This window comes from Anomaloglossus baeobatrachus, chromosome 9 (genome assembly GCF_048569485.1).
Source record: "Anomaloglossus baeobatrachus isolate aAnoBae1 chromosome 9, aAnoBae1.hap1, whole genome shotgun sequence".
In the NCBI taxonomy this organism is placed as follows: Eukaryota; Metazoa; Chordata; class Amphibia; order Anura; family Aromobatidae; genus Anomaloglossus; species Anomaloglossus baeobatrachus.
In genome coordinates, this window is record NC_134361.1 from 200,390,831 (window position 1) to 200,414,694 (window position 23,864).

At 45.8% G+C, this 23,864-nt stretch overlaps 1 protein-coding gene across 2 annotated transcripts in view; it reads right to left on the reverse strand.

The window, feature by feature from the left end:
* Positions 1–656: 656 nt before the first annotated feature.
* LOC142251435 (ceramide kinase-like) overlaps positions 657–23,864 on the reverse strand; it is a 34,910-nt gene continuing 11,702 nt past the window's right edge. The window contains exons 2-13 of one of the 2 annotated variants that reach the window (XM_075324238.1): positions 22,336–22,437; positions 17,444–17,566; positions 15,258–15,386; positions 14,930–14,993; positions 14,647–14,792; positions 12,831–12,905; positions 9,738–9,890; positions 7,562–7,667; positions 7,360–7,418; positions 4,967–5,175; positions 4,161–4,345; positions 657–1,811 (exon numbers count right to left, since the gene is read on the reverse strand). In XM_075324238.1, coding sequence (XP_075180353.1) covers positions 1,760–1,811; positions 4,161–4,345; positions 4,967–5,175; positions 7,360–7,418; positions 7,562–7,667; positions 9,738–9,890; positions 12,831–12,905; positions 14,647–14,792; positions 14,930–14,993; positions 15,258–15,386; positions 17,444–17,566; positions 22,336–22,437 — 1,403 coding nt within the window. In that variant the 3' untranslated portion in view covers positions 657–1,759. Of the gene's footprint in view, positions 1,812–4,160; positions 4,346–4,966; positions 5,179–7,359; positions 7,419–7,561; positions 7,668–9,737; positions 9,891–12,830; positions 12,906–14,646; positions 14,793–14,929; positions 14,994–15,257; positions 15,387–17,443; positions 17,567–22,335; positions 22,438–23,864 lie in introns of both variants that reach the window. The other variant, XM_075324237.1, reaches the window with a different exon arrangement.

The window sequence follows — 23,864 nt, forward strand, 5'->3', positions numbered from 1 at the left end:
TCAGTTGCTCTCTAGAGTTGGCGTACCTGTATTGGTCAATAGTCTTCATACGCATAACACATTTTCTATCACAAAAGCAAACATATAAGTGTCACAAGTTCCAAGTTCTCATATGCTTTGTGCAAACGTTAGCACCACAGCAATAAGGAAATAAAACCGCACAGTAAGGCACCACCCGACTGTATTGTGTCCACTAGGTGGCGCTCTAACATTAGCAGTATTCACAAATCCCTTCCCATATACCACATACCCCCCCATTTTCCAGATTCATTGTCTATTATAATAACCTTTATTATAGCACCAACCTATTCTGTAGGGTTTTTCAATCGAGGCAGGCAATGACGGAAAGAAAAGACCACCCTTAAGAGCTGGCATTGGGCCTCGTGTATGCAAACTATCTATACTGTGGTTGCTAATGGCAGCAAACACACATTCTTGATAAATCTGTCCCATTGGGATTTTTCCATATTATTTTTTTTTTTTTTTTTTTTTTTATAGCAATTTTATTTTACATTTTCTGTTTTATTTTTGGTAAAATTTACAAAACCTAAAAAAAAAAAAAAAAAAATACGAAAAATATATTTATATATTTAATTTTGCAATAGTTTGGAACCCTTTAAATAAAATAAAAAATAATCAATCAACAAATGGTTTGAAAAAGAGAAAATTTATTAAAATAGACCTAATGATTTTCTATCATCATCTTCCACAATAGTTTGTGACACAATCGATTTTAAAGGGTTATTCCCATTTTTATAGATGGATATTAACAGACAGAGCTCATAAAGACAAGAAAAATTGCAATTTACTGCTTGTTAAAATTTTCATCCGTTCTAAAGATATTATCCGTTTTCTTTTGGTTGCCTAGGAGACCGACCACTGCTGCTATCTAGCTTGTAAACACTTCTCTGAAGCTGGTCGGCATTAGGAGGTCACAGTGCACTCTGGCGATCTTTGCCAGCTTTAAAACGCTTACAATCGTAATATAAAATAGCTTGTAAGCGCTGTAAATGTTTTGTTGTCCAGCAGCGGTGGTCGGTCTCCCAAGGCAACGAGCTGTAAACAAAACAAAATTGCTAATATCTCAAGAACGGTACAAGATTTTAATAAACAGTAAATTACAATTGTGCTAAATTTTACGAGCACTATCCGATAATACCCATTTAGAAAAAGGGAAAAAATCCCTTTAAATGTGACCGGCAGTCATCAAAGGTATCTCCAAAGCAGAACCAAAGCTGCTTTATACAATTCTGATTCAGGAGTAATCATTTTAATTATTAGCCAAGTGTGTGCCCGGGAAATTGGGTGGATCCCCCCAAAAAACCAGCTCCTTGCAATCTTTAATAACTCTCCTGCCCTCATACCTGGACGCGGGATAACCCTATAATCACACACACATATAAATATCACCTACAAGCTCCAGGCTTGTCACGGATCCTCAGCGTTCATAAATTAGCAACATTAAGGTTATCATTATGGGGGGGAAAATGCTTAAATATCGGTACTATTGAAATAATCGAAGGCGCCTTAACCCTTTAGCTGCCAGGATCTTGCTGGAGACGCAGCATTTCCTGGGAAAGACTCTTTAAGTGCTCGGCAGTTTTCGATCCCCGGCGTCGGGCAGTGCCTGGCCCGCAGGCATCAGGTGTAAGCAGGGATTGCTGTGCCAGCAGCTTGTCGTAGATATCAGTTTTCATGGGCAGGTGTGTCACCTGGAAATTTAACCCCTTACAGGGGTAATATAGGAAATTGTCCGCAGTTACGTGTCTTCAATACCCCGAGCGAACAACCGGATGAGCTGGTGATGTACCCTGCAATATAGGAGGATGATTAAAAATCATTCTATGACCGTCCACCATCTTTTATCACATAATTATTTAATGATATTGCATAGGTTTTTTTTTTAATCATTTATATAACACATTGAAATACTTACCTATGGCTGTATATTGCGTTTTTAAAGGGAACCTGTCACCAGATTTGGGGCCTATAAGCTGCGGCCACCACTAGTGAGCTCTTATATACAGCTTGTTAGAATGGTGTATATAAGAGCCCAGGCCGCTGTGTAGAACATAAAACAACACTTTATAATACTTACCTAGGGGGTCACTCCGGTGCAGACTGGTCAAATGGGTGGCACTGTTCTCCGGGACCGGCGCCTCCTCTTTCGGCCATCTTTGTTCTCCTTCTTCTGAAGCCTGGGTGCATGATGTGTCCTACGACATACACACAGGCCGGCATTGAGGTCCTGCGCACGAGCACTTTGATCTGCCCTGCTCAGTGCGCCTACGCAGGACCTCAGAGCCGGCAAGTGTGTATGACGTAGGTTGCGTCATGCACGCTGGCTTCAGAAGAAGGAAAACGAAGATGGCCAAAAGAGGAAGCACCAGTCCCGGAGAACGATACCAGTGTGCACCAGAGCGACCCCCTTGGTAAGTATTATAAAGAGCTTTATGTTCTACGCAGTGGCCTGTGCTCTTATATACAGCATTCTAACATGATGTATATAAGAGCTCACTGGTGGTAGCTGCAGCTTATAGTCACCAAATCTGGTGACGGGTTTCCTTTAAAACGCACCAACCACCAGGATTTTTCATGTGTAAACTAAAGTCAGAACGGTGCGATCCTTACGACCGCCATCATAATTTGCCACTAGCCCTCCATACACATAAGATGGTCTGCCTATCCCCGCGGTTCTCTAATGTGATTAGGATCCTTAAAGGGGACCAACCACCAGGATTTTCATATATAAACTAAAGCCAGTGCTATACCGGCGCTATCAGGCGGATTCTATATATACTTTTAGTTGTGAGATCGGATGTATAGTTTCTGAAATACAGGCAAGTAAAGTTTGTGAAATGCACTGTTATTAGATATTCTGTTGCTGCTATCAATCAAATAGGTGGGTAGCATTTTGCTTGTTATTCCCGCCCCTGTCTGCCTGCCCTTTCTCCCGCCCTCTTCCCCCTGTAATAAGAGACAGGCAGGCAGACAGGGGCGGGAATAACAAGCAAAACCTGACCAGCCTATTAGATATTCTGTAGCTGCTGTCAATCAAGTAACAGTGCATTTCACAAACTTTACTTGCCTGTATTTCAGAAACTATACATCCGATCTCACAACTAAAGGTATGTATAGAATCAGCATGATAGCACCAGTATAGCACTGGGTTTATTTTATATATGAAAATCCTGGTGGTTGGTTCTCTTTAAGGATCCTAATCACATTAGATACCCGCCGGGATAGGCAGACCATCTTATATTTCTCAACAAATTATGTTGGAGGCCATAAGGATAGGGCGGGTCTGCGGACAAATACACTGCTGCCAAATAGTTCTGGCTGAAATTCCCATAGAGAACACCGGAATGCTCCGCCAAGCCGAGCGTGCCTGTATTTTCAGGGGTTGAGAAAGCTGTCGGTTGAATAATCAGCCAATATGTATGGCCAGCTTAAGGCTAGGGCTGCAGTGCAACTTTGGCCGCAACAGCATTGCGTAGCTATAGAAGTGAATGGAGTCACATTGCAACATCTACACTACCCTGCCAGTGACAACCAAGTTGCATAAAAACCAAATTTTTGCAACTTCCTTGTAGGTATCGAACTCACTTCTATAACACCGCAATGTAGCATTGGCATCAAGCAAATTTTGCTGACACGGCCAAAGTCGTCCTGTTCCCCCTAGCCTTCTACTGATGAGACAAGAAGCCTTTGAGCCTCCGTCTAAAAGGTTTCCAAAGGTCATTGTTGGGCCCCCGTTGCAAACCTTAGCACTCAGCTATTGGGCGATGGCTTCCTTTTCCTTGTGAAACCAGTTGGGTGTCGTCAACCCCCGACATGGGACACCTGTTCAAGTCTATGGAAGAGAGCCAAAAACCGAGTGGTGTTGGATAAGTCCCCTTAGTCACTGCCTTAAAAAAAGTATTGGTGACCTTGTTGCAGGCGCGATGGCTCACGGTGTGGCAAGTTGCCTTACAGACAGGAGGTGGTTCTCATCATAATGATAAATTCTTTCCAATTTGTGCCCCATTGAGTTTCTCCCGTTCCATCGGATGACTCTTTATTCTTTGGTTTATACATAAAATTCCATTTGTCAATAATTGTTATATGCGTTCCAAAGGATCCTTCTATTGGCACCATTGGCGATCGTTGCGTCTGCTCACCTGACATTGAGCTGTGAGCAGTTCAGGATCTCTCCGTCACAGTTCCACGTGCTGGTGGCTGATGGGCTCCCGCATGGGCACACCAGAAATCTCTTCTGACGACGGATCAGCCCTTCCTCGTCAAATTCTTCGGGGGTGAAGCGAATCGCGCGGATCCGGTGCACCTCCACGTTGGGCAAGGCAAACTGTCAGGATAGAATATGTAATGAGTGTACGGTCGGAATAAAATTGTGTAGGGCTAATGGTTCTATAATGGTGGGTTTTGTGTGGGTTCGTATTTTGGGCGTGGTGCTCTGTCCATTCTGTGTACGTTGTCCTGTTAAGTTAGGTTAATCACCCCCTGCTGGACTTTTGTTCCTAAGTCTGGGGGAGGGGGCCTGGGATTCACCTAAACTCTTTGTTTACTTGGGAGATTGGTCAGTCTGGCTGGGAACTACAAGAGAAGCAGAGGGATTCATCCTCTGGGGTTAGAAGCTGCGGCTACAGGCAGCACCCCAGAGAGCCGCTGAGATACGCCGATTTTCCTGGAAAAGGACTGCTGGAGGATTGTGACTGATTTATCCTCTGTGGAGGAAGCTGAGGCTTCCCAGAGAGACGTGGACATTTATCCCTTACTGGACTATGTTCGTGTTCCTGGACTATTTTACCCTCTGTTTGGTGGATTATTTTTATGAACCCTCTGGGTTGCATGGAATAAAGGAACTTTGAATTGCTCACTCATCTCTCGGCTCTGTTGAGTGTGTGATATCGGAAAAGGACCCCGTCACAGGTGGCCTCATGACTGTTTTCACCCTCTCGATGTTTACCTGGTCTTTGCGATTAGTGTGTCGGCTGAGGTGTCTCAGGAACTGAAATATGCTGCTTTCATGCACCAGGATAAGGTCAGCAGTCCCATCGGCTAAGTGTGCCGTGGGGGATACGCCATCTTGACTCTTGGGACAAGCGCTGGACATTCCTGTAATGTGGATGGCCAAGAATGAACCAGTCACCTTCTTCCAGTTGTCCAAGTCAGAAACTGCTAAACAAGAAAAGAGCCATGAGGTTGTGCACCGTTTTTAAGAAGTTTCTAGTTCTATCTTATGCCTTAAAGGGGTTGTCCAGGAGAACTTGGCACAGAACGTGTAATTTGTTTTTTTTTTGCATTGAGACATCAGGGCCCACATTTGTGTACGTTTTTATCGTGGTTTCACAGGATAATTTGTCTCCCAACATTTTCTATTATCATTTGCTGCTGCTCCAAACCTCCTAAATGCTGCTGTCACGATTGATAGCTGCATCTAAGGGTTTAATCTGCTGCAATCAGAGTTGTCTCGAATCACAGCAGCTAGAATCAGTTACCAGTTCTGGTGCCTATCCTGGCCTATTGCCAGGAGTCAAAGTACCATCTATGATCTGATATTCATGGCTTATATTTTTTGTTTAAATTGAAAGCTCTAGATTGTGCTCTCCACCCAAGTGCGCTAAAAAAGTGACTAATAGTGCCTCAAAAAAGTGCACAAGGATGCTGGTCTACTGGACACCCTCTCCAATAGGAGAAGGGCCCACAAAACCATTTACCACTCCTCCGAGCCAGAAGGACTTAGCGAGGGTCATGGACTAGTTGCCTTCCTTATTCGAATCCCAGGGAGGCTCATTTTGCCTGAATATGTGCACAGGCTGCCACCCCAAGCAAGAACTTTGGAGCCATCATCTGTCGACTAACCTCCTGAGATAGGAGAGTTAGGTCAGAGGAGAGCAGAACCTGAAGGCCAAACACTCACCCCCACAGTCCCCTAGACCATCAAAGGGAGCCACCCCAAGCATGAACTAGGAGCTGTCGACTGTATACTCCCCTCCCGAGAGAGAAGAATTGAGTCAGGAGGGAGCAAAACCTGAGGGTCAAATCCCCTTCCAACCTCACTCACCCCCAGACCATCAAAGGAAGCCGCCCCAAGCAAGAACTAGGAGCCATCGAGTGTCTACTCCCCTCCCGAGAGAGGAGAATCGGGTCAGGTGGGAGCAGAACCTGAGGGCCAAACACTACACTCGACCCTCTTCTAGACCATCAAAGTGAGCCACCCCATGCAAGAACTAGGAGCCATCGAGTGTCTACTCCCCTCCCGAGAGAGGAGAATCGGGTCAGGTGGGAGCAGAACCGGAGGGCCAAACACTACACTCGACCCTCTTCTAGACCATCAAAGTGAGCCACCCCAAGCAAGAACTAGGAGCCATTGACTGTCCACTGCCTTCCTGAGAGAGGAGAGTCAGGGGGGAGTGGAACCTGAGGGCCAAACACTCCACCCAGACCATCAAAGGGAGCCACCCCAAGCAAGAACTAGGAGCCAACGAGTGTCTACTCCCTCACGAGAGATGAGTCAGGTAAGGGGAGAGCAAAATCTGATAGCCAAACACTCCACCCACCCACCCCCGTCCCCACACCCTCCCCTAGACCATCGAAGGGAGCCACCCCAATCAAGAACTAGAAGTCATTGACTGACCTTTCCCCTCCCGAGAGGAGAGTTGGGTCAGGGCGGAACAAAACCTAATTGCCAAACCCTATCCCCACCCTCCACTAGGCCATCAAAGGGAGCCACCCCAAGCAAGAACTAGGAGACATAGACTGTCTACTCCCCTTGCGAGAGAGGAGAGTTGGATCAGGTGCGGAGGAACCTGAGAGCTAAACACTTCTCCTTCCCCCCTAGACCATCATTTGAAAGTTCGTAGTGATGGACACACATGAAAGTGTACACACAAAACAGTGACAAAAATAAATAGTGAAGGTTTCCACAGTATAGTTCTTCTTGGACTTTCCACCGGGAATTAAAAAAATGTCATATCCTTGCAAGAAGAGCTGGATTAAGGGTGTGTCCGGTAACAAGAATCAAATAACTAAGTGCTTATGTAAATATGCCAAAATTCGTCGAATTTTCAGACCTAGTGAATTAAGGCACCCTAGGGTCACCACTCCTGGAGCACTTCGCACTTTGGGCTTTCAAACTAATAGCATTGATCCTGGAGGGCCAGGGCTTTCCCCAGAGTACTAACCAGCCCACCGTACCCAATGTCCATTATGAATCGTTCTAGTAGGACAGCCCAGGGCCAAAGCTGCCTTTTTGAACAATAGTACACGTAATCTTATCCAAAAGCAATACAGCCATTTCTGATTGACGATTTCTGTATGAGGGAGTGAAGAGTCAACCAGAAGAACATCAAGACTTACTTGAAGATTCTTCTTCCACCTCTCGTAATCTGTCTGATGACTCGGAACAGACAAGACACCTAAAAATGATAATAAAGAAATATATGAAACGATGGTGTACGTGTAAATGGAAGTAATGTATTGTATGTTATCCTGTCTTCTGTAGCTATATGTTGTCTAGTATGCAAATACATGTAAGAGGGTGGAGGACGGCGAGTATTACCCCGTCCTGCAGCGAGTGTTGTCTCTTGGGTTGGAGTTGCTGTTCTCGGCCTCCAGGAATTCTACTGTTCCTCTATATGATTGGTTACTGAGCACCATTTTTATGCCTAAGAGGAAAAAAAACATATGGTTCAGCATTAACTAAACCTGATAAAGGATGAAGTAAACATGGAAAAGCACACTGTGCCTATAATGAAGCATGGCACTAGCTCGGTGGCTCAGTGATGTCTACAGTGAATTTTGGTAGTAGCTTGGTGTCACCTACAGTGAAACGGGGCGGTGGCTTGGTGACACTTAAGGGCCCGTCACACACACAGATAAATCTTTGGCAGATCTGTAATTGCAGTGAAATCATGGACATATTGTTCCGTTTGTACACAGCCACAAACCTGGCACTGATTGTCCACAATTTCACTACAACCACAGATCTGCCACAGATTTATCTGTGTGTGTGTGTGTGACGGGGCCTTTAAAGTGAAACATGGCAGTGGTTTGGTGATGCCTACAGTGAAGCTTGGCGGCACCTACAATAAAACTTGGTGGCTCGGGGATGCCTACAGTGAAGCAGGGTGGTGGCTCCTTTACGCTTACAGTGAAGCAGGGCGATGGCTCGGTGACTCCTACAGTGAAGCAGGGTGATGGCTCGGTGACTCCTACAGTGAAGCAGAGTGGTGGCTCGGGGATGCCTACAGTGAAGTAGGGCAATGGCTCGGTGACTCCTACAGTGAAGCAGGGCGATGGCTCGGTGACTCCTACAGTGAAGCAGGGCGATGGCTCGGTGACTCCTACAGTGAAGCAGGGCGATGGCTCGGTGACTCCTACAGTGAAGCAGAGTGGTGGCTCGGGGATGCCTACAGTGAAGTAGGGCAATGGCTCGGTGACTCCTACAGTGAAGCAGAGTGGTGGATCGGGGATGCCTACAGTAAAGTAGGGCAATGGCTCGGTGGCTCCTACAGTGAAGCATTCTGGTGGCTGGGGGATGCCTACAGTGAAACAGGGTGGTGGCTCATATGTATACCCTGTTCACCAAGGTCTAAGAGCTATGTGCTTGAAACGAAACGCATCTGGTGTGCGGTTTAAAGAACCTTTGGATTTTTCCTGACTCAGAGATGGTATACTTTAGTGGCTTATCTTTCTAACAGGAAAAATATTCTTTCTATCTTAAAAAAGTTTATCATTAAAGCTGTGTTTTTATGGAAACGTGAAGCTGGATTATTCCTTTGTTCACTGGTGGCTAATATACACCTACAATGAAGCAGGGCGATGGCTCAGTGATTTCTACAGTGAAGCAAGGTGGTGGCTCAGGGATACCTACAGTGAAGCAGGGCAGTGGCTCAGGCAGAATGCCTACAGTGAAGCAGGGCTGAGACCTGGCTGGGGATGACTACAGTGAAGTAGGGCAATGGCGCGGTGGCTCCTACAGTGAAACATTGTGGGGGCTGCCTACAGTGAAGCAGGGTGGTGGCTCATTTACACCTACAATGAAGCAGGGTGATGGCTCAGTGACTCCTACAGGGAAGCATGGCGGTGGCTCGGTAATGCCTACAGTGAAGCAGGGTGGTGGCTCTAGGATACCTACAGTGAAGCAGGGCGTGGCTAGGGATACCTACAGTAAATTATGGCAGTGGCTTGGGGATGCCTACAGTAAAGCATGGTGGTGGCTTGGGGATGCCTACAGTGAGTCATGGTGGTGGCTTGGGGATTCCTACAGTGAAGCATGGCAGTGGCTAGGGGATGCCTACAGTGAAGCATGGCAATGGCTAGGGGATGCCTACAGTGAAGCATGGCAGTGGCCCAGTGATGCTCTGGATCTGCAAGGGCAAGGTGACAAGTATCAGGAAATCCTAAGTGATTGAGCTTTCCAAATCCACAATAATCCGAAGCATAACTAAATGAAGAAGTCCCAGAAGTTTCAGTCGAGGCCGACATTGTCACCTGACTTAAACCCCAAAGAAATTCTATTGTGCACACCCGAGAATATAAGAGACCTGAAGGCCATTGCCCATGAGGAACGGGCTAAGCTGTGGTCAGAAGCTGTTGTGTGGCCATTGACGTGTGCAGCAGGTTATAACAGCCAGAGGAGCTTTACTGTTCACTGTAGTCAGTAAACCCTTCTAATTTCCTTGCACCCATAGCCGTAAATCTTATGTTAGGCAATGGTTTTCTGCCGCTCTTACCTGCCAGGTCATATCGCATCGGTCCCACCCAGCGCATGCTTTCACTCTCCTTTAGGACATCCCCAAAAAAGCCATAGCCGATCAGTGACACCGAATATTTCATGAGTTCTCCATCGTGATACGAAGCACAAACATCCATTGGCTGTGTATCACCTACAATAGAACAAAGCCACGTCGATCCACGTCTCCTCATATCTTTAGATAGAAGACATTGAGCTTTAACCCTTCAAATTTCCTTCTTCTCCCGGGACTAAGTAGCACCTCAATAACAACGCTCATCTCATCCAACCCAGATTGTGATTGTGCAATAGTAGTCAACACTTGGGCTTTTTTCATCTTACTTTTTGCTGTTTCAGGAAACAACACATGTACATGAACAGACTGACCCTATCTTTTGTATTGAAGCATCTAATGAGCGTGTGCAAAATGTCATTTTGAAGGGAAGTGTAACTGTGACCATTCCTATTGTGACTGGTGAATCTTATTTTATCAGCAGTGTATAGAGATGTTATGGGTCATTGTAATCCTGCCTCTGATGATAAGGAGTCTGCTGAAAACTGTTCCTCAACAAGAAGACAGTTATTGTTCAAAACACCAGTGGGGGCATTTTAGTTTTACTTTTTAGCTATTGATAAGTAATGAGCTGCATCCTCGGGTGAAAAAAATCCAACATTGGCTGATGCCATCTGAGTCATTAGTAGACCCAATACTAAATCCATGCGTCCTGTTCCTTTACATATGACCTTTCAGCAGTGTCATCATCACAAGCAAGGCTTCAATGACAGGTAATACCACTGTATTCGGTAGATAACACAGGATTTACCCTTCACAATAGGTGATGTCACAACTCACCTCCTCCTCCTGTACAATGACTGATAACATCTCCATATCAGTAGGTAATACAGGATCCACCATTCACAATAGGTGATGTCACAGCTCACCTCTTCTTCCTCTATAATGACTGATAACTCCTCTATATATACGGTAGTAGATAACACAAGATCCACCATTCACAATAGGTGATGTCACAGCTCACCTCCTTCTGTACAATGACTGATAACACCTCCATATACAGTATATATTACAGGATCCACCATTCACAATAGGTGATGTCACAACTCACCTCCTGATCCTCCTCCTTTACAATGACTGATAACACCTCTACATACAGTAGATAACACAGGATCCACCATTCACAATAGGTGATGTCACAGCTTACCTTCTCCTATACAATGACTGATAACACCTCCATATACAGTATATAATACAGGATCTACCATTCAACATAGGTGATGTCACAGCTCACCTCATCCTTCTGTACAATGACTGATAACATCTCTATATCAGTAGGTAATACAGGATCCACCATTCACAATAGGTGATGTCACAGATCACCTCCTTCTGTACAATGACTGATAACACCTCTATATACGGTAAACAACACAGGATCCATCTATCACAATAGGTGATGTCACAGCTCACCTCCTGCTCCTGTATAATGACTAATAACACCTCTATATACAGTAGATAATACAGGATCCACCATTCACAATAGGTGATGTCACAGCTCACCTCCTCTTCCTGTATAATGACTGATAACACCTCTATATACAGTAGATAATCCAAGATCCACCATTCACAATAGGTGGTGTCACAGATCACCTTCTGTACAATGACTGATCACACCGATATACAGTATATAATACAGGATCCACTATTCACAATAGGTGATGTCACAGCTCACCTCCTGCTCCTGTATAATGACTATTAACACCTCCATATACAGTAGATAATACATGATCCACCATTCACAATAGGGGATGTCACAGCTCACCTGCTTCTGTACAATCACTGATAACACCTCCATATACAGTAGATAACACAGGATCCACCATTCACAATAGGTGATATCACAGCTCACCTCCTTCTGTACAATGACTGATCACACCTATATACAGTATATAATACAGGATCCACTATTCACAATAGGTGGTATCACAGCTCACCTCCTTCTGTACAATGACTGATCACACCTATATACAGTATATAATACAGGATCCACTATTCACAATAGGTGGTATCACAGCTCACCCCCTACTGTACAATGACTGATAATACTTCTATATACAGTAAACAACACAGGATCCACCATCCATTCATAATAGGTGATGTCACAGCTCACCTTCTTCCCATCCTGTACACTGATTTCACTTCTATATACAGTAGATAACATAGTATCCACCATTCACAATAGGTGATGTCACAGCTCACCTCCTGCTCCTGTATGACTGATAACACCTCTATATACAGTAGATAAAACAGGATCCAGCATTCACAATAGGTGATATCACAGCTCACCTCCTGCTCCTGTATGACTGATAACACCTCTATATACAGTAGATAAAACAGGATCCAGCATTCACAATAGGTGATGTCACAGCTCACCTCCTTCTCTTCCTGTATAATGACTGATAACGCCTATATATACAGTAGATAACACAGGATCCACCATTCACAATAGGTGATGTCACAGCTCACCTCCTCCTCCTCTCCTTTATCTCATGTGCAGAATAATACTTGCTGTCACCTTCCCTATCAAGGCTAACTTTCCACTACTAAAATAAATTATACCAAGAAAGCCCCCCTCCCGCCCCCAAGGCAATGAGCAAACATTAAAAGCCCGGTATGACCACCCCCTACAGGCATGGCGTCCATCACAAAAGGGTCAAGCTTTTAATCTAGCTCTAATGAAAACCTAAGTGGGAAATCTTAGTATATGTTCACACTTAACGGATTCAGCGCCAAAATCCACATCCAAAAAGTCTGAAATCTGCAACAACTCGGCCTTATAAAAATCAGCCAAAACCCTCGTGTCTTTTAGAAGCTGTTTTTGGCTGAAAAATTTTCAACCAGAAAAATCTGTTGAAAAACCAAACATGAAGTCTGGATTTTTTGCAAATAAGAATTGAGATCTGTTTCTATAACCTTCATTCATTCATTCATTCATTCATTCATTCAGGGTTCGATGTCGTCACTTTCAGAGAATTTACTAATGCAAATATTTAATCAGTCAGTGATTTTATCCTGACTTACCGATAATAATGTGCAGCGCTGACGTCACAGGGTCATTGATTCCCATTGTTGCAAAACATACGCAATCAGTAGAGCCTGGAGACAAGGAGACAGAGGGATGGTTATCATTAGTGATGAGCGGGCACTACCATGCTCGGGTGCTCAGTACTGGTAACTAGTGATGAGCGGACACTACCATGCTCGGGTGCTCAGTACTGGTAACTAGTGATGAGCGGGCACTACCATGCTCGGGTGCTCAGTACTGGTAACTAGTGATGAGCGGGCACTACCATGCTCGGGTGCTCAGTACTGGTAACTAGTGATGAGCGGGCACTACCATGCTCAGGTGCTCAGTACTGGTAACTAGTAATGAGTGAGCACTACCATGCTCGGGTGCTCAGTACTAGTAAGTAGTGATGAGTGGGCACTACCATGCTCAGGTGCTCAGTACTCGTAACTAGTGATGAGCGGGCACTACCATGCTCGGGTGATCAGTACTGGTAACTAGTGATGAGCGGGCACTACCATGCTCGGGTGATCAGTACTGGTAACTAGTGATGAGCGGGCACTACCATGCTCGGGTGCTCAATACTAGTAAGTAGTGATGAGTGGGCACTACCATGCTCAGGTGCTCGGTACTCGTAACTAGTGATGAGCGGGCACTACCATGCTCAGGTGCTCAGTACTCGTAACTACTGATGAGCGGGCACTACCATGCTCGGGTGCTCAGTACTCGTAACTAGTGATGAGCGGGCACTACCATGCTCGGGTGCTCAGTACTGGTAACTAGTGATGAGCGGGCACTACCATGCTCAGGTGCTCAGTACTTGTAACTAGTGATGAGCGGGCACTACCATGCTCGGGTGATCAGTACTGGTAACTAGTGATGAGCGGGCACTACCATGCTCGGGTGATCAGTACTGGTAACTAGTGATGAGCGGGCACTACCATGCTCAGGTGCTCAGTACTTGTAACTAGTGATGAGCGGGCACTACCATGCTCGGGTGATCAGTACTGGTAACTAGTGATGAGCGGGCACTACCATGCTCGGGTGATCAGTACTGGTAACTAGTGATGAGCGGGCACTACCATGCTCAGGTGCTCAGTACTTGTAACTAGTGATGAGTGGGCACTACCATGCTCGGGTGCTCAGTACTCGTAACTAGTGATGAGCGGGCACTACCATGCTCGGGTGCTCAGTACTCGTAACTAGTGATGAGCGGGCACTACCATGCTCGGGTGCTCAGTACTTGTAACTAGTGATGAGCGGGCACTACCATGCTCAGGTGCTCAGTACTCGTAACTAGTGATGAGCGGGCACTACCATGCTCAGATACTCAGTACTCGTAACTAGTGATGAGCGGGCACTACCATGCTCGGGTGCTCTGTACTCGTAACTAGTGATGAGTGGGCACTACCATGCTCGGGTGCTTAGTACTAGTAACTAGTGATGAGTGGGCACTACCATGCTCGGGTGCTCAGTACTGGTAACTAGTGATGAGTGGGCACTACCATGCTCGGGTGCTCGGTACTTGTAACTAGTGATGAGCGGGCACTACCATGCTCGGGTGCTCGGTACTGGTAACTAGTGATGAGCGGGCACTACCATGCTCGGGTGCTCGGTACTTGTAACTAGTGATGAGCGGGCACTACCATGCTCGGGTGCTCGGTACTGGTAACTAGTGATGAGCGGGCACTACCATGCTCAGGTGCTCAGTACTGGTAACTAGTGATGAGCGGGCACTACCATGCTCGGGTGCTCGGTACTGGTAACTAGTGATGAGCGGGCACTACCATGCTCGGGTGCTCAGTACTAGTAACTAGCTGTGGCTCTTACCGGCCGGTATGATGCCAATCCGCAGGTTGCAGGGCGTCAGTTTGGCATCTTCTTTGTCTTCGCAGACTCCGCTGTCGCTCTGCGTCCGTCTCACCAGTCCGTGGAGCAATTCACTGAACATGCCGTCACCTCCGACACACACCAGCCTGGGGAAACCCATGTCATCACCGGTGAGAAGAGCGAGCCCGAGAGACATATGTGATGAATGGCTATAGGGCGCACGGTGGGAATATTCACTTTATATTGGCCACACTTGGTGTATACGTTTATATGATCTACTTACCCATCGTATGTGCGTAAATCTGCATCCAAGATATAGTCTCTCGCATGGTTGGCGTGAGTTGTTTCTATAAAAAAAAATGGGAAAATTAAATATTTTATTTTTTTATACCAAATGCAAATTAAAAGCAAAAAAATGCATAATAAGCCACCAATATTTGATCCGTGGGGGTCTCTCTAGTGCCACTCACATGATTGTGGCTGTGGCTGGTACTGCAGCTAATAAAGTGCATTGGACTATTTGTGCAGCTTGACCTGCCACCAATATTCAATCTTGGGGGGAAAATATAAATAAAAAATCCCTTTAATGACTTTACATTATAAATCCTTACCAATCGCGTCCGTCTCAATCCCTGCCAGCAGGAAGAGGTGGCTTATTTTACTATAGTAAATTCTTGAAGCTTTTCCGCGACCTCCATAGGGGTTAATGAAGACGAGAAGTTTCTTTGGCCTCGGGTGTCCTGTCACCAAAGAGGAGCGTTATTGCAAGGTGCGGACGACTTTATCACATCTTATAAAACTATATTGCCGGTGCTAGAGAGGCTGTGTAAGGTTACCAGACCTATACGTGGGGAAAACACTGACCTAGAGGAGCAGGCAATTTTCCATTGTGGCTATATAAATATATATACATATACATTCTGTCCAATTATACAAGGATCTTATCATTTTCATCAACAGCATACAGGCCACTGAGTACAGCAGTCTGTATTCTGCCTATGTAGAAGAAAAAAAAAGGTAAAAAATACTATATATTACATATATATATATATATATACACAGACCCAAGGGAGGATCCGGGCTTGCGCTTTGATGGGATGGGCTTAATTAAGTGCCCGCCGCGAGGCAGATGCCAGTTACCACTCCCAGGGCAGTGAGCGGGACTGTGGCAGCTGTCCCCTAGGAGAGGAGATGGACACAGGTACAGTAGTGTTACCTGAGGCAGACAGGTACGGACAGGAATGGTGGCATTGGCAGGGTAGACGGGTATGCGAAGGCAGGCACAGGTACAGGTGACAGACATAGGAATAACGGGACCTGACAACTACCTAACAGACTGATAGACTAACTAGGAGCATCGTGCAGGCACCTCCCCTAATGGGAAGGTGCCTTAAATACATAGTGCCTCTCAGCCATAGGCTAAGAGGCACTTCTGGGAAATGGCGGGCCCGCCCTTTAAGAGGAGGGCCGGTGTGCGCATGCATGCCCTCAGAGCATTCCTGGAGAGCCTGTGTAGCGTGCACAGGCGCCAGATTAGGAGAGTGTAGGACCACACGTGGACAACCGTAGGGCAGCAGGGGGAGGACGCAACCCAGCCGGGGTGGTGAGTAAGCCGGCGTCCCAGACATTTTCTGTAAGTGAAACTGATTTTTTTTAACCCACATAATACCACTTTATCGTCATATAGTGCCAAGATTTTCTCACTACCTAGCCCTATTATACCGCCGTAATGCCATGTAATGCCAAGATAAGTCTGTTGTAAACAGTCCACACAATACCACCATATAGTACACAGATCACGCAGTAACCAAATAGTCCTCCCTTAGAGGACATAATGCTGCTATAAAGTAATTCTCAATAATATCGCCATACACTGATAAATACAGGGTGGCTTTCATTTGCTCCTTTGGGGACTGTGTGGCGGACAGTTGACCAGCGTTGATGTTGATCATTTCTGTCTAAAGGCTCCATTACGCATGAGATCAAAGTCATCCAAGACAGAACGTGTCTCTTCAATCTGGTCTCATTTAGGACCTCCCAACTCTCGCCCAAGAGTTGGAATTTCAATGGCCGGTCCGTTTGTTTTCAGGGAAGATAAGCTGATGGGAGAAGTGTCTGGCATCGACTTCCTCTCCTTTTTCCCTTTGAAAACATGAGCGTTGGCCAAGCTCTATGGAAATGTTGAAAGAGAGGGCTTTACACTGAACGAACGTTCGGCCAACAGGGATCTGAGGAGTACGGCCAACAGGCATCTCATAAGTACTGCCAACAGGCATCTCATAAGTACTGCCAACAGGCAACTCATGAGTATAGCCAACAGGGATCTCATGAGTGCGGCCAACAGGGATCTCATGAGTGCGGCCAACAGGGATCTCATGAGTACGGCCAACTGGGATCTCATGAGTACGGCCATCTTTAGCCTTAATTGCTTCCAGGACTCTACCTTTCTCCTAAATCTTAAGCTTGCCATACACATAGATGTCTCACAACCCAACGATACTATGGCCAACAGTTATCTTAACCGGCTACCCCATACATGGACTGATCGCTCTTGTGTTCTCTATCAGAAAGCCGTCATGTCTGGTAATGGATGGTCTACGGGATAACAAAGTGATCAGACGTTGGATATCGGGCTTGCCCAGTCAACATGTCCAACGTTGAGTTGTGTGGACCTCCCACAAATACTAGACTGTTGATATTGGCGCACTCAACCAACATTATTCCAGTATGACCAGGGGCTTCCATCATCAAAGGCTATCAATAAAGTAATGGTTGATTGAATTCAGATGTTTCTTACCTGTCTCAGTCATTTTCTTCTGGATGGCCTGCACCCAACTATGAGCCACCTGGGCGTCTGGAGCTGTGAAGGTCACCATTTGCAGGGACCAGCGTTGAGAAGACGTACGAGACACGTGATACACTAAAGGAGAAAAAAACAACCTTGTGACTAAGGGAGAATGTGCAATTCTAACTATTTCTAAAGTTCTCAAGTTGGAGATGAGAAGACATCAATAACATTTGGCAGCAACCAAAGTGGTAGGCGTTTTGCCACCTAACACCCTCCACCACCTAAGGAGGATTGAGGAGCTCCAAGTTCTTTCAAAGACCTGAGAAAATGAACTCCTGATTTCTATACCGTACATCACTTATATAACGTCATCTATGGAAGAAAATAAAGCCCACAATGGTTATTTATGGGGGCCTTTAAGGATTAGGCATGTTGACTTTCAGCAGTCCGATTCTTCGTTCCAGAAGAGATAAGCAAATATCAGAGGTGTCTGGCAGCGGCTCAGTACCCTTTTTTAACGCTCGTGATGTTAAAGTGGCGAGCAGGGGTGGATCCACTGGACCACAGGGAGGCTCTAGCCTTACCCTTAGTGGGAGGGGCTTGACTAAGCACCTACCGCGAAGCTGACGCCAGGTGCCACTCCCAGGGTAGAGACCGGGACTGTGGCATCTGATCCCCAGGGCAAGGACAGACACGGGGCCAAGGGGACAAAGTCACAGGTGTAGTAGGAATCTCTGGGGTAGCTGAGGCTGGAGGTACTGCTGAGGTGGACAGGCACAGTCTCTGGTATAGCAAAGGCCACCAGGGTAGCTGAGGCTGGAGGCACGGCCGGGATGGACAGGCACAGTCTCTGGTATAGCAAGGGCCACTGGAGCAGCGGAGGCTGGAGGCACAGCCGGGGTAGACAGGCACAGTCTCTGGTATAGCAAGGGCCACCAGGGGTAGATGAGCCTGGAGGCACAGCTGGGATGGACAGGCACAGTCTCTGGTATAGCAAGGGTCAAACGGGGTAGCTGAGGCTGGAGGCACGACTAGGGTGGATAGGCACCAGTCTCTGGTATATTAAGGGTCACCGGAGTAGCTGAGGCTGGAGGCACGGCTAGGGTGGATAGGCACAGTCTCTGGTATAGCAAGGGCCACCGAATTATCTGAGGCTGGAGGCACGGCGGGGTTGGACAGGCTCCATGAGCCGCAGGGAACAGGCAGGGACACAGTACACTGTAACAGAAGCAAAGGGGACCTGACAACTAGCTAGCTAGGGTGAACCACTAACTAACTAAACACATTGATCAGCCACCTCCCCTAGTGGGAGAGTGCCTTAAGTACCCAGTGCTTCACAGCGATAGGCAGACAGGCACTTCCAGAATTGACAAGCTGGACCTTCAAAAGAAGGGCAGTGGCGCTCACGCGCCCCATGGATACTCTCAGTGGCCCTTTGCCACAGGTACAGGCCTCGGGAGCAGGAAACACCCACATGGAGGAGAGCGTGGCCGCATGGTGTGAACCAGCCGCGGCGGCGAGTAAGCGTGCATCCCTGCAGGAAGGAGAGTGGGGAGCGCAGGGACGCCAGCACCACACCTCCTTTCCATGGAGAACACGTGCACCACTGGCTGGACTGAGCATACATGTGTATGAGGCATCATTAGGAGAAGCAGTTAGCTGACAGCTTTACTACATGAGAGATGACTCATACAATCGTCTTCTTTTTTTAATCCACCCATACGCGTTTCCTGTTATCATCTTAAGAAATCTAGCCGACAACGTATTACAAAAGATGCAAATTATATATATAAACCCGTCATTGCAGAAATGTCTGATTCACACAACGACAATGAGACTAGGCGGCACAATCAGTGATTACAACGCGTCGCTCTCTCCGCCTATAGCGTGATATTGCTTAAAGGGGTTGTCCTAAATCAATCATTACATTATAATAGCTCATCTTTTGCTGACTCCACACATTTAACACTCTGAATCTTCTTACTCTGATCACTATGGCCAGTTTAAAGGACATTTTTACATATAGAAATAACAGTATGGCTGTAGAGGCACCTCCCCCCCCAATAAAAACGATACCTTATCGGTAGGAATCCAATGTGGCAGTCATGATAAATCTAGAATGTTAAAACCATATGCAAATTACGCCAGAGGTGCACAGAGGGCGTGTCCAGAAATAGTCCACATGCATTGACACGCCCCCTGTGCACTTCCAGGCTAATTTGCATATGGTTTATATGCTTGATTTATCAAGACTTAGCACATTAGATCATTTTTTTTACTGGGACTTCCATATTTTAAAAAGAACTGACAGGTTTACAATCGAGGCAATGCTTAAAAAACAACTAAACTTTTTATCATTTGGTCCAGGATGGAAAGTTCTAAAATTTTGTAGATCACTTTTTTTAAGGGAATTTGTATGTGACTTTCAAACCTCTTGTTTTCCCCAGTCTATTTGCCTTCAGCTGCATTAAAATCAGGGTGTAGTGATTTGGAGTACAGCTGATGGCAGTGATGGGTCAGCTTCTGTCTCCTCCTCTTTCACTGCCATCAGCTGTACTCCACATGAGGACATTTTGATATCAGTGCAGCTAGAGGCAGCAAAATAGACTCGAGAAAAGCTGGGATTGGGGAGACACTTACGCACAATCCCCTAATAAAGTGATTTGCAAAGTTTCATAACTCTCCATGCGCCACCCCTGACTGCAGGTTGTTTGTGGTACTGCAGCTCAAACCCATTCACTTCAGTGGAGCTGAGCTGCAATGGACTAGCGAGTAGGTTAGCTTTAGGCTGTAGTTTAACAAGATTAGGATAAGTCATTAGCAAATATTAAAGGAACTTTTCCATAGTATGTTCCGGACTTCTCCTTTAAGTGCAAATAAAAGTTCCCAGATAACATAGAGAATGCAAATATTAACATTTCCGTTACTATGTGATGATTTCTCAGCTTTAGGGAAACAAATGCAATATTCTCGTCATATATTTTATATGCTAAGGCAGGAAGTACAAACCTTACAGCCTACTGGCCTTTTAAGGCTTAAAGGGCCAGTAGGCTGTAAAGTTTGTGCTTAAAGTTTAAGCAGCATCACATATTTTATATAATAAGGCAGCAAGCACAATGTCAGGGTCACTAACTTTACAGCCTACTGGCCCTTTAAGCATCATCACATATTTTATATAAGCCGGAAAGCATAATGTAGAGGTCACTAACTTTTCAGTCTACTGGCCCTTTAACCAATTAACAACTCCATTGTAGCTAAAACAGCTGTTTCTTTACACCCTCCAATGCACATGTATGATCAGATCAGCTGAGTGTGCATATTTTTTCAATGGGGAGTGGGTAGTATGCCGCTCCCTGAAACCTCTGTTATCTGCTTATCTCCCAAGAAAACAAAAGGATCAATCCTTGAAAATTCAGCATGCTCCTTGCTTCTTTTCCCTGACATCATCTGGTCGGCTGGTCCCACTCACCCGCCGATCTGCTGCTCCCAGGTGCCACCGCTGGCCGGAGCGACTGAGTTGGAGAGCTGCACAGTCAACTGTTCAGCGGCCACAACTGGATGCTGCATATCCGCCCCTCATTCTAATCAATAGCAGGAGGAGGTGCAGTACCGGTCGTGGCCACTATTCTATTGGTGGCGCTGTCAGCACTGAGAACAGCTGATCGGGGGGTGCCAGTTGTTTCACCCCCACCGATCAGACATTGATGACCTATCCTGAGGATAGGTCATCAATGTTAATGTCCCAAACCAACCCCTTTAATTGCATAAATTAAGCATTCGGCCCTAAGTGCACAACATACAAGGCAGATGGTTCCATTTTTATTATATTTAGAGTCATTCATACTAGATGGATTAATCACATTATATGTTAACCTGATTTGACCTCGAAAGCAAACTACCATCAGAAAATGATCTATTGTTTAGTCAGTGGACACATGTATAACTCATTACAAGCTAATTTGCTGTGGAAGCAACCAGGTTTTTATTCAGGTTTTCTGTTAATAGCATGTAGCACAATTTCCATTATGGTGGTAGGTCGCGGGCCATCTGTGGCTCCCAGTATTTGATGGAGGTCTGTCTCCTTGGCTTAGCACCTGTCAAACATCACCACTGTGATTTTTGCTTTAAAGGGGGTCTGTCACTTGCCATAAATATGTAATTATTTCCCCTGGTGTAAATCACGCTTTTCTCCTGAATCCGGCAATGTTTTTCTCTTGCTCCTTCGCCTCTCCGTTCCTGAGATATGACCCTTTCTTTCCTGTATGTAAATCGTCTATTTATGAAGTGGGCGTGGTTTTCAGCCCTTCTCTGTGACCACTTCATGAGATTTATGCCCACTTGCCTAAGAAGAGCAGAATTACATACAAGGAAGAAGGGGCCATATCTCGGGAAGGGAGAGGCGCAGGAAGAAAAGAAAAACAGCGCCGGATTCAGGAGACCAGCGGCTTTTATGGCAGGTAAGAAAAATCACATATTCATGGCAAGTGACAGGCACCCTTTAAACCGTGGCATTTACGCCAGGAATGTAATTATATATATATATATATATATATATATAAAAACAAGTACAGATCTTAATTAATGATATGCCGAGGCTCTAACAATGCAGTGTTAATAAGCGAGGAGCACGTTTCAAAAAGGGATAGCACCTCGTTATGTCGTGTGACCGGATGACACAAACAGGTACTTAACAGAGCGGTGATAATTGGCTGAAAATAAAAGAACCTTCGTTTGTGTTGGAGACTAATGAGACTGGGCCGCAACGTGGAGTAATGCTCTGTGACGTGTTCCCATACTTAAGACAATGATTCATCTCCTTCGTCTTCCACAGCCAGGCTAATTACAGGTATTTACATGGAGGAAACACATAGCAGTCGGACGGCCCATTTCCTGGAGGTTACCTGTGAACTGGTTACTAGGGGCACTGATGGCCTTTGTCTGCTGTTTGCCATCTCCAGGATGAACGGTGACAATTTCATTAATGGGAATGGAGACTGTAAAACCTGCGAAGGGCAAGAGAGAGTAAAGTGAGAACACTGTGCGAAAGTGGAGGAAATCACACCTGAGTCACAGCCCTATATACAGTACTGCTGTCCTCTCTGCGAAACGACACATAAAATATCAATAACATGAAAGAGAGGCCTCACGTAGTAAAATATAGGCAGGTAACACAGGGTTATTTTAGACTCATAATTTCCTGTTCCTACAAAAAGAGTTTTCAGCAGTCTCATTATCATCAAATGCAGAATTACAAATCACAGGTAAATCTCTAAAGATACTAGAACTACCAATCACAATAAACAATATCACAGCTAACCTCCTCCCCTCCCTTCAAAATGACCTTTGCACATGCTCATTAGGTGTTTCAATAAAGATAGGGCCGGGTCTGTTCATTGCTGCTAATCAGTAGTGTCACTAGAGTCCGATGAAAAGTTTGAATTCTGTACTAATGGCCTTCATATTGGATTATTTCCTGGTAAATATGTCCCCTATCTTGATATATGTCCCCATCATGGCCCCATCCTAGTATATATGGCCTCATCTAGGTATATATGTCTCCATCATGGCCCGATCCTGGTATATATGTCCCCATCATGACCCATCCTGGTATATATGGCCTCATCTAGGTATATATGTCTCCATCATGGCCCCATCCTTGTATATATGTCCCCATCATGACCCATCCTGGTATATATGGCCTCATCTAGGTATATATGTCTCCATCATGGCCCGATCCTGGTATATATGTCCCCATCATGGCCCATCCTGGTATATATGGCCTCATCTAGGTATATATGTCTCCATCATGGCCCCATCCTTGTATATATGTCCCCATCATGACCCATCCTGGTATATATGGCCTCATCTAGGTATATATGTCTCCATCATGGCCCGATCCTGGTATATATGTCCCCATTATGACCCATCCTGGTATATATGGCCTTATCTAGGTATATATGTCTCCAACATGGCCCCATCCTGGTATATATGTCCCTATCATGGCACATCCTGGTATATATCCTTTTCTAGGTATATACTGTATGTCTCCATCATGGTTCCATCCTGGCATATGTCTCCATCATGGCCCATTATGTCCCCATCCTGGTAGAGATGTCCCCATTATGGCCCCATTCTGGTATACATGTCCCCATAATGGCCCCAGCCTGGTATATATGTCCCCATCCTGGCCGCATCCTGGTACATATGATACCCCTGGGCACCACACGCAGTAAAAAAATAAACAATTATACACACCTTGCCCCCACTCCCCCGATGTCGTCCTATGATGATGGCATGCGTGCTACAAGTGACCAGTGTGTAAGCGGTGCAGTGCATGACGTCACTGTGTGCCCACTTACAGCGTGGTCAGGTGCCGGCATATTCTCTGCTCCCCACACCCTGGATTATGGGCGTGGGGAGTGAATGTTCA